The following is an 11,525-nucleotide window of genomic DNA, read 5'->3' as shown; positions in this document are numbered from 1 at the left end:
AAGACAAAATACATTCATTTAGAAACTTTATTGAATACAAATTATACCATAACAGCAACAATCATAAGCTTCATTAAGCCTATTTTCCGTCTTTTTTTCCCTTCTTTTTAAATATGTATTTCTTCTTTACAATTTGTTCTTTTGAATACACTTGAATCGATAAACGAACGCGGCGGCGTTTCTGTGTGCGTGGGACACACACGGAAGCAAGCGTCATTCACTTTTTGAAAAAGAAAAAAAATGACAAGAACGGGAACAATAAATCCAAGGCGACGCAGTCACCCGCCCATCCCGTAAAGTGAATCTTTTTGTTTGATATACAATATAACAAAGGTGTGTGTGTGTGTGTGTGTGTGTGAGGTGGGCGGGACGATTCTGAGAGTGACGTGTGCGCTGTCCACACAAGAAGCTTTGCTTTCATAGAAAGAATGGATTTATTTATGTTTATCGCTAACCAGAGGATGCGCCTGACTCAACCACGGATGGAATAACAATGGCCGACGCCGACCACGCAGCCGTGAACGTTGCTTGTGCTTAAAAGTCCCGCTTTTCTTATTTATGTATTCATTTTCAGTCCTCGTTCACGTGCTAACTCGCGGAAACCAACAAACCTAAGCAAAGAAAAAAAAATTATCTGTTTTTATATCACGTGGCTTTTTCCACTCTATGGAGGTAACATCGCAGCGATCGCAGATGTGAGATTTATGAAGTTTAACACATAACGCTCCCTCGCAAAACGCGTCGAAAGCAATTGTCGCCGCCGTTCAAGTATTTAATTTCGGTGCAGAATGAGGAAGCCAACCCGCCAATTTGCCTGTTATGACGTAATATCATGATAGAGGAACGTTATGGGTGAAGTTTAGCACCCAAGACTCACTTAACATACCACTGTGTGTCGAAAGCAATCGTTGCTTTACAAGGATTTTATGTCATCCTAGCAGGGATTTCCTTGATATTTTGAGATTGAAGGAATGATTCGTGTATGGGAAGTTGAGTCTCCGACCACAGTTTTACAAGTACTGGACTTCCCCCCCCCCCCCCCCCGTGTGGGACGAAGGGCTACAAATTCGCAGTCTTCCTACGGGTCATCAGAATATGGCACCCAAACCGAAGAGTGAAGTTGAAAAATTCCTTTTACGTCGTAAGTAACAGTCCCTCCCCTATCCTGTACGCTGACGCGCATCTCATCATCTCGACGCGGGAGGCTGTAACAGCTGCGCGAAGGTCGACGTCTCACTTTCGGTGCTTCAGTTTCAATTTGCGAGGCACGGGCAAAAAAAAAAAAAAAAAAAAAAAATGTCGGTGCTAGCGTTACGGTGCGAGAGGGGCTGTTGACGTTGAATTTTTTTCACAGTGTCACCGTATGAAACATACATATTGAGGTTCTAATAAGGGCTCTGATGCCGCCATTTCGCAGGCTGTTCGCTTCGGGGAGGGGGAGGGAGGGGGGGGGGACGACGACAAGTGGTTCTACTCACCAGTCGGGTTGTCAGTCTACCATCATCTCAGCACATTACACAACGGCGCGCGTGTGTGTGTATCTATGTGGCTGAACACAATACAACTTAAAAAGGCAAATTCAAATATACTTACATCGTAGGAAAACAGACGTGCAAATGAATCGTTAGCCTAGTAGCAAAATTGTCTTTGTCCTTTTTAACTTATTGTTGCAATATCAATAATCAATACCAATGTGGCTGCTGACATTTTTTTTTTCTTGATGTACGATTGTTAACCATTCGGGATTTTCTGGTTGCAGATTTGTCTTTTTTTCTTTTGTTTTTGACAACATTCGAATAATGACTTGTGCAAGTATGCAATTAGGCTAACGATACATTTGCTCATATATATATGATGAACATTTTTTTTCTATCCTTTCCACAAGACTTCCTCTGAGGTTCGTTTTTTTTTTTTTTTTTTTTTTTGGCTCTCATAAGTCACCCACCCGGGGCTCAGTGAGTTAGCCTTGATTCTAGCTAGCGTTGCATTTGATCTTATAAATATCCCCAGTACACTGCATTTTTCTATTAAACGTCAAGTTAGCCACGCCGTTATGGAAAAGAAGCGAAACTAAAATTCTCAACTGAAGGTTTTTTTGTGTGTGACACGTCCTTTAGATTTTGTCAAAATCCTTCAAATGGAAGCTTCTTTGTACAGATTCAAAACATACATGAACCCTTCAAAAGTTTGTAGTCACAGATTATTTCTGATCTTCCATGAAAAAAACAAATTGTTGGATGTAATAAATGTCTTTTTATGAAGAAAAGACTTTTTAAAATCACATTAATAGCCTGGACTGGATTTCTATGCACATCTCCGGGGAAAAAAAAAATTGAGCAAAATGTATCAGTTTATGCCATGTCACGAAATCTTCAGTAAGACACAAAGAAACTTAAGTGTAAGCTGTTTTTTTTTTTTTTTAAATTAATCAAATGAGCGCAAACCTTTGAACAGTAATGTATATACGTTGAGGAATGTACGTGATATACCTTATAAAACGTGTACTATTGACTTCAAACGAAAAGCAACCCAAAAAGCCTTCCGGTTAGCATTTAGTGCTAATGTTATCCAACAACGTGCCCCCAAATAACAAAGCGAAAAGAGTCACGATCAGTAATAACTTAAACATATCACTTCTAATCATCATAAATAATAACGCTGTCTCAGCGGAGGTGGTTGTTTATCATCATAAATAGAGCGATATATGCTTCAGTGGTCCTTTAAGTGATCCGATTCGATATAAAGGAGTAGCTGCTCTGTGTCGAGAGTGGAGACATGACCTTGAATACTGAGCGTGACTCGTCGTCACGATACCGCAACGCGGCGGCCATTGGCAGGTCCCGGAAGTGCGTCCGTAAGGCGGCGTTTTGTTTGGCAAAAGCAAGACTTTGATGGATCTCTTCTTTTGAGTTTATTGTGCCAGGAAAAAAAAAAAAAAAAAAAGAGCAAGTCTTGCGATCCCCCTGGCCATCCTGTTAAGTGCGACGCACGTCCATCTTGGCCCTCTCCGTTATGAGAGCGTGCGAGTACCTGAGCGAATTTCAGAGCAGGTCCGCGGGATCCACGGCGGGAATGGGCTGCCTCCAGAAGCAGAAGGAGCTGAACTCGGGCATGGCGAAGGCCTCGTTCTGCTCCTTGCTCAGCAGCGGAAACACGTGCTCCACCAGCTCGCTCAGCCTGCCGTAACTGGACAAAGGACAAATGGCTCTTAAAAGGGGACGTATTGTGGGAAGTTGACTTGCATACAAAAACGTGTTTCTCGAATGGATACACACGGCCGCAGAGCAAACAACAACATTCATGCGGTGTGAGTTTGAGCACAATGAGCGATGAGCGTCGATTTGTCCGTGCACAGCGTTCAACTGAAAATTTTGTCATCCGTCGATTTATGAAAATGCGCCTGTGAGCGAGTCACTACGCACATCCACCCGTCTGTACGGGTAAGGGGCTAATTTGCGTAACAACCAGCCATACATCGAGTTTCGAGATCACCGAGATAGTGAAGCTCCAAAGACACTTTCACTATCAAGGTCCCACAATAGAGCTCATGCACATACGTCATCAAATCATGTCACTGGTCGGAAATGCCGCTCAGACAAAGCATTGTTCAATCCTAAGTCGCTTGGAGAAAATATGTCTTATAGCACGACGCCCAGAGTTTTGTCCGATACCGTTAAACATTTAGAAGGTGACAATAAACGAAGGCACGTGGAAAAATGAGAGACGCTTAGCATAGAGGACCCGTATTTAATGCCGAAGTCGATAAGAAATTGGACTGTTAACCCGCTTGCGTTTGTCTTGGACACCTGGATCTACACATGGATCTGCTGAGTAAATCGTCCAGATTTACACGGAAGAGTTTGAAAGCATAGAAAAGTCTGGACGCATACAGATACTTTGTTGCTGGATCTGTTCTCAATCAAGAATAAATCCATACAAATACCAATGTTTAAATGAATGACAAACTCACATTCATTAACCATGATTGGGAAAAAAAAAAAAAAAGACAGCGAGTCGGCTCTTCGTACACGGAAGCGCTTTGCGGCCACACGTTGAACTTCGGTAAACCTCTGTGTGACCGATGGTTTATTTTCTTTTTTTTTAAATGCGCATTGGACTCATTTGAGAACAATTCATTTAAAAAAGAAACATCTGTTGGGGAGAGGTTTACCGAAGATTAACGTATGGCCTCAACACACTTCCGCTTACGTTGGAGATGACTCCCTGTCTCTTTTTTTTTTTTTTTTTTTTTTAAACGCATTGGTCTCAAATGACCCAACCTGGCATTTTAAATACTTTTTGGGAATTTGAGATTTAGAAGAATAATTCCTACCTGAAATGAAGCGATCGTTACGCAGTCGTATGCGTATTTTGGTTGGGCACCATCCATTATGTTTAATTGGCGAAATCCATCGATATTTTCTCGTCTTTTCAGCATGTATTCCATAGAATGACCTCTTTGAATATCTGTCTGCGTTTGTTGTAACAACCAACAGCACAACAAGTCTCTGGCATTGTGAATAGTCTGCTCCGGTTCAATGTCCCCCACACTGTCAAGCAGCTTTTTTTGACTGGCAATACAGCGCCGTGAAAATGGTGACGTCTCGTGCACGAGCTCTATAGCGCAGACATTTCTCTGAAACATAATTCTCTTGGTGTCGCAATGATTAAATCCATTAACAAAAGTGTACTGAAATAAATATAAATAATTTGTGATCACATCATGTGGAATAAGTACTTGAAGGTTTAAATAATTGTTTTTTGAATTCTTATTATGTATACATTTTATGGTCTCAAAAAAAAAAATTGCATTCAATTAGCTGGGATAGGCTCCAGCACTCCCACGACCCTTGTGAGGATGAGCAGCTTGAAAAATGGACATGGACATCTTTGAAATGTAGCCCTATATGGAAACTATTTTGTCAAGTTTGGATGTTTAAAGTATTTATGAAGATTTATAAAGATCTATAAAGAAAAAAAAAAGGTTTTCTCTACATCACAGACTTTCACCGATCACGAATGAGGGACTCTTGTATAATATTTTTATAGCAGTTTTGGATAAAGCGACACTGTTCTTTCGGTGCCAACTGAAATGTCCACCATTATTAGTTTAGAAGGCTGACTGGCGGGTGCACGTACGAGGACTTGTTTCCCTTCGTCTGTTCCTGGATCAGCTCCCCCTTGGGGTTGACGGTGAAGATCCGGCAAACGGGAACACCCACCTCCTTGTAGGCAAACACGTCCTGCACAGAAAATATGCAAAAATTTCAGATTGCACAATCAAGTGGATATAATTGCAGAAATGTTCTTCGTAATCAACATGTATGTGGTACAAGGGCGGAAACTACAACCAGAGAAAAATTATTTATGATGTTACATAGTTGGGCAATGAAGCTTATTCTAATTCACTATATCAGTTATTGAAATCAAGATTGGTGTGTGAGTATGCCCAGAACAGAAGTTAAGAGGGAGTTCATGAACACACAGTAAGGAGTGTAAACATATTTAGAAGGATCTTGATTATATAATTGTCATCATAATATTAGCAACAAGTTTCCAGATTATACGCCATCAAGAGTGAGTCACGAGGACACGTCAAGACTGGATGCTAAGCGAGCGTGTCACTTTTTCTTGGAAGAAAGACACTCGTCTGCTTGTGTTGGTGCGGCTGGAGATGTCCTCTGCATTAGATCACCCGACGTCTCGCGTTTGTGTCCGCGTGTTCGACGCAAACTCACGTTGGCCCGGTTGCCGAAGGCGGCGTGGAACGGCTGCTTGTTGTGCTGAAACAGGTTCTTGATGTCGGTCAGGCATTCGATCTTAAAGATCTCTGGTTTCTTCTCGATGACCTCCCTGAAGAAACGCAAGACGGGATGATTATAGCTTAACTTCTGTTGGGAGAGGAATGACGCGGAGCGAGATTTTCCCAGTGCCCGGGGCAAACTAAATGAAAGGCTATTATGACAGATGAAGTTGGCGAGACCTTGGACGTTGCTGTGGTTACGAGCGGAGACGACGACGACGACAAAGCAGAAGGAAACACGGCGGACAACGCCCACTCCCGTCCGTCGTAATTAAAGTGGAAATGCGCGATAATGCAGTACTGCGTTGAGAGCAACATGTCGTACATTTAGGACAAATGTCAACAGAGGATGCCGGAGGGCTTTGGCGCCTCCTGTGTGTAAAATCAAACAGCAGTCAACCAAATCTTATTGGTTCCAGTCCACATCCGCAAAAGCCCCATGATGAGGCGTGCGAGAGAGACTGGACTCACATCACAGGTCCAAGATTTTTTTGGAGGACGGTCTGTTTCCAAGTACATTTCAAGTGACACGTGTCTGAAATGGTTGTGTTTACGCTGACTGAACACACGAAACAACCCACTTGCACAGATGCCCAAACTGCACGTGACTCCACAAACACCAACGCCAGACACGACACACAAATATTGAACGCTATCGCCTTTGGTTGGCTCAGGCTGACTCTTCACTTCAATGAGTTATAGGAGGGTAACCTCCACACTGGCAGCCGCGCGAGATTATTCCATCTGGTTAATGAAGGACGCTCCTAATGAAGCGTTTTTATAGCGCATCATATTTAATGGTCTATGAGCGCTTCCAATGTAGTTTATATTTACAGCGGGTGCTTGTTTAACCTATTTGTTTGTTTTGTGTAAATCCAATCTGTGGGTTTATGTGGCGCTCACAAAATATTGGGATTTTTATACCCATTTAACAGCAGCCTGATTCTTATCTGAAAATATCCTGAGTCACATGTCCCAAATATGCCACTTGGGTGCAGAACGAAATCTGAATTGTGTCACTTCAGCCTTACTTGACGCCTAAATGGTCTTACAAATGTTGTATGAATATTTCTATACAGATACAAAAAGGATTTTATACATTTGAAAATATATTATTTTAATTCAGGGTGGCGTAAAACTGTGCCAAACAAATATGCGTTCATCTAAGATGACGCACTGTGGCGACCCCTAACGGGACAAGGCGAAAGGAAAAGAAGAAGGAGGGTGGCAGAGCTGGAAAGCGTTGGCCTCACAGTTCCGAGGACCTGACTTCAATCCCGGCCCTGCCTGTGTGGAGTTTTTCATGTTTTCCCCGTGCCTGTGTCGGTTTCCTCCCACATCGCAAAAACATGCGACATTAACTGGACACTCTAAATTGCCCCTACGTGTGAGTGAACGCGACTATTGTCTGCCTTCATGTGCCCTGTGATTGGCTGTCAACCAGTTCAGGGCCTACCCCGCCTCCTGCCTGTTGACAGCTGCGATGGGCACTCCCACGATCCTTGTGAGGATCAGCAGCTAAGAAAATGGATGGATGGATTTTAATTAATTTCAACTAGGGATAAAAACTATATAATATTCTGCTTTAACCGCAAAAATAAAATTCTTGTTTTTGTGCACAAGTGAAAGCCATGTTTTATTTAAAAATATTGCTTTGGTGCCATCTGTCGGTATCTTGGTCTCCAAGCACCTATTGGTGAAATGAGGGGAGGAGCTACTTTTAGTCAGGCCATAGCGTTGTCTAACAGAACAAGTACTTTGTAGGCATCCAGAGGTAATTAAAAACCAGGCTTTACTATAATCAACAAAGCTAGATGTTATATTATATTTAATTTAACAGCAGTTTCCAGAACACAAGACAGACATGGACACCCATAACATTGTGTCGCCATCACACAATGCCGTCCCCTCCAAATGATTTTTAACTCAGCGGTAAGAATCCACTTTGAAATACATCTCAGAGATAGCTTTGGTTCGAAACTAAAATGCTCAATCAAACACTAATTGTCACAATGAAATAGTTTGTTAGACATCGCTTTTTCATCTTGATGGAAAAAAGGGAGGTATCGACTTGGGGGATGAGTTTATATGTACAGGTAAACAAACTGGAGGACACGACATGGCCACCCTAAGAATTGACAGATGAGACAAGAAGGATACGTGAGTGACTGTGTGACAGTTTGCTTTACCTGTGGAAGGCTGAGAAAAGGCTGCTAGGGGACAGCATGAGCGGCCCGCGGGGCAGGATGGTCCCGCCGTCGTTGACCCACTGCAGGTAGCCCCTCGTCATGTCCGCCATGCCGATGGCGCGGGCCGAGCAGTACAGGAACTTGTAGCCGTTCCTGCCGACGGGGAGGAAAAAGAAAGTGGCAACTTAATCAGAACGGAACTTTAATTAGATCGGCTGCATCAGTTTGCAGCATGCATTTTGCGCCCTGTAGTTCATCTGTTATTGACCGGTGGGATTTAAAAAAAAAATGTAATTAAAGACTGACTGCATCAGAACATTAAGATTCAGGGATCAAGTGGCAGCAAGGTACAAAAAGTAGTCTCGATCACGTTTCTGAGGTTCAGGGTCTGAGTCTCAGTTCTGTATTCCTGTGTGGTCTGCATTTACTGGGAAAATATTTAAGCGAGGGAAGAATATCAAACGGGTATGTGGGAAGGAAGGAGATAGAAAAGGAAGTAAAGAAGGAGCTCGGGAACCAAAAGATGCCAGGAAGAGATTGGGTCTGAGGGAAAGGAAGGAAAGATTAAGGTCTAGGAATAAGAAAGGACACAAGGGCAGAAAAGTAGGATTCAGCAAAGGATGGATAGAAGGGTGAAAGAATAAAAAATTGACTGAAGGAAGGAAAAGATATCTGGGGGAAAAAAAAAAACATCCACCTTTGGCCCATCCTGTATATTTACAGTCTGTACTTGTTGAGTTTATCTCGACCTACACTGGATATGTTTCAACACGTTTAAATCACCAGAAAGGTGAATCATACCAACTGGTCCATGAATCTTTCAATTTCTTTTCCATCCCAATTAATTAGCCATCTCCATTGTTTAATTAACCAACGGGGGCTGTGCACACACACCATTCGTATGCAGTCTCAACACAGAGATGAACATCTCTTTGGAGTCAGGGTCCAAGTCTCTAGAAGGTTGCTAAAAACGCCACAAGCTGGTCGCTTCACCCCCAACGCTCTACAGTCGTCATGGTAACAAAAGCCGTGGTCCGTCTCTGTTAGAGACAGAACCAAACCCCCAAAACGGATGATTTAAACTACATTGTGAGAAATAGGTATTAAGCCTCCTGTAATTGTTTCTCCTTTTATCCATTTCAACAAAATGTCATAAACAATTTATTTGGACATCTGGGAAGTCTCTTAACATGTTAAAAAATACAAAAAATATTATGTCTATAGATTTTGGGCCACTATAAAAGCAAATCTGCAGCATTACAACTGTGAAACAAACACACATGCTCCTTCCCCTGTTGCCATTGATCATTGTGCACTTACTCAGCTACTGAGTGGTACAGCTTGGCGATGCCCTGGTGCGTCCAGTCCTTCCCAAGCTGCGGCAGGATCTGTCCAAACACGTCGGACCTGCGGGTGACAGCAACAAAGTGAAGCGACCCGTCCCGAGAGAACGGAACGTAGCATTCTCGTATAAAGTCAGATTATCTGCTCCTGGGAAAGGGCTGGTGTGTCTCAAATGTAAATGAGCTCATTATGGAGGCTCGCGAGGGCCACTCTAAAGGAAGCCGCATGTCACGGGACTCCTGCGGGGGTCATGCCGGATAATAAGCTGCAGTCAATCTGGCTCTTTTGATGTGCGGGCCACCTATGCGCCCTCGTCGAGCGGGGTTTGGGGAAAGGAAGCCGACATCAGTGGTGTGTCGGGAGGTGAGCTGTAAGCTAATTAAAAAGTGAAGGCGTAAATAGAAACCACATTAGAATGTGACAGCCAGTGCTATTTTGAGGGGTGTAAACATCTACGGCGTATATTTTAGTTGGGGAAAATGCCTCAAAACATCTTGGTGCTTAATTGCCTTCATAGAAAAGATAACTGGCGTGAAAGAGTCTTTTTTTTTTTTTTTTTTTAATATGGGCTCTTGACAGTGTATTTCAATCTGAGTTAAATGGATGCTTACAGAGAACATACAGTTGGGATTAAGCGGACCAAGCCTCTCTTATTTCCTGTTTCTGAGCTCAGGCCAAAGCCACGTCGAACATTAAACTATAGTTATGATGAAATCTTTGTGTCGAGCAACAATGTTGAATGGAGGGTAGGAGTGTAATTTATTCACACCATAACCTTGTCAAATAGAAAAATATTCCCAAATGAGAATAAACTGTACAGAAAATGAATAGATTGATGGTTTGGCACCCCCTGGTGGCATCTACTGGCACTACAAAACTTTGTTGGTCAGTGTGATTTGAGAATCTACAATCAAATGCACATCGAATGACACTCAGTGAGGAGAGCATGTCGACAACTTGATGTGGGCCCTACTTGGTGATGGTCCCGTCGATGTCGGAGATGATGACTTTATCATCCCAGTTCCAGAGGTAAATTGTGCCCTCACAACGGCATGTACCCTGGTACTGCGTGGTGATGCTGAACGTCACATCATTGGGACCCTCCTTCAGTTTTAGACTGGCCTGCAGGACACACACACCCCAAATAATGTTTAAAGAAAGAGTTCCAAATCAAGGTTTGTTAAGATCCATCTAAATTCATCATTGCCTGCTTTCTTGAACAATCAACTGACCTATCTGCTCTTACAATGTATTATTTTACTTATGAATAAATGTATATCAAGCTATCTACTAATCTATCTATTAATCTACTTATGTATCTCATGTATCAACCAACAAACCTATCAATCTTAAAATAATCTATCAATCTACCTATCAGCACTGTATCCTTTTCACATTGAATGGGAGCAAGTACCAATTCCAACCAGCAGATGGAGCGCCAATAAGACAAATGATCTAAAAACAGGCACTTATATATTGTTTTAGTTTCCCTCTTTCACGTCAAGTTAGTCAATAAGTGTACAATCAATAACATTTTTAAGTCCACTCACGATCTGATCAGAGGAGAGACGTAGCGACTTTCTGTAGGTGTGCGCGCCTGCGTGCTGTTGACCGTCGCTCAGCTGGTGTCTCTCCTGACATGATGCGGCGCTCACCTCCTTGACCTCTTCGTCACTGGATGAGTCGTTGCTTTTAGTCCTTTAAAGGTATCTTTAATTAAATTTATGAATAAATATGCAGACAATGTATAATTTGGCACGATAGACTGGGTCTTACAATAAGGTGAGATTCTCCTGGGTCATGGCAGGTCCTTCCTCCCCCAAGTGAGACTCCTCCTTGGTTTCAAGTTTAGTCTCAGACTGCGTTGATATGAACATAGAACTATAGCGGCATGATTTTCACACTATTCGAAAATGTTGCCAAACAGCACATAAACCTGCTTGATTGCACTGTCCGCCCGTTTTCGCCAGAACCACCAGCGGCCCGACTTCTTTGGCATTTTCTCCTTTACCCAGGCCTCCTCTGTAGCCTGAATCATACACGGCAGTGTTCAAATGCACATCTCTGGCAATAGTTAAGCATGTGAGCATAGAAATAGTCAAATTCACCTTTGGTAAATTCTTCTGAAATGCTTGTAGACTTAGAATTAAAGGTGCAGCAAGAGTCCAGTTGTAGTATCTATGAACACC

The 11,525-nt window shown here is 42.6% G+C and overlaps 1 protein-coding gene across 2 annotated transcripts in view; it reads right to left on the bottom strand.

The window, feature by feature from the left end:
* Positions 1-9: 9 nt before the first annotated feature.
* The window catches only part of lpin2 (lipin 2), a 28,621-nt gene continuing 17,105 nt past the window's right edge, over positions 10-11,525 (bottom strand). For both annotated transcript variants that reach the window (XM_061839545.1, XM_061839544.1), the window contains exons 10-19: positions 11,445-11,514; positions 11,273-11,365; positions 11,113-11,195; positions 10,887-11,034; positions 10,310-10,458; positions 9,313-9,399; positions 7,993-8,145; positions 5,739-5,853; positions 5,140-5,243; positions 10-3,186 (exon numbers count right to left, since the gene is read on the bottom strand). In XM_061839545.1, coding sequence (XP_061695529.1) covers positions 3,042-3,186; positions 5,140-5,243; positions 5,739-5,853; positions 7,993-8,145; positions 9,313-9,399; positions 10,310-10,458; positions 10,887-11,034; positions 11,113-11,195; positions 11,273-11,365; positions 11,445-11,514 — 1,147 coding nt within the window. In that variant the 3' untranslated portion in view covers positions 10-3,041. The remainder of the gene's footprint in view (positions 3,187-5,139; positions 5,244-5,738; positions 5,854-7,992; positions 8,146-9,312; positions 9,400-10,309; positions 10,459-10,886; positions 11,035-11,112; positions 11,196-11,272; positions 11,366-11,444; positions 11,515-11,525) is intronic.

This window comes from Syngnathoides biaculeatus, chromosome 13, assembly GCF_019802595.1.
Source record: "Syngnathoides biaculeatus isolate LvHL_M chromosome 13, ASM1980259v1, whole genome shotgun sequence".
Taxonomy (NCBI): Eukaryota; Metazoa; Chordata; class Actinopteri; order Syngnathiformes; family Syngnathidae; genus Syngnathoides; species Syngnathoides biaculeatus.
The sequence above is the reverse complement of the archived record's forward strand: the minus strand, read 5'-3'. Positions and strand labels throughout refer to the sequence as shown.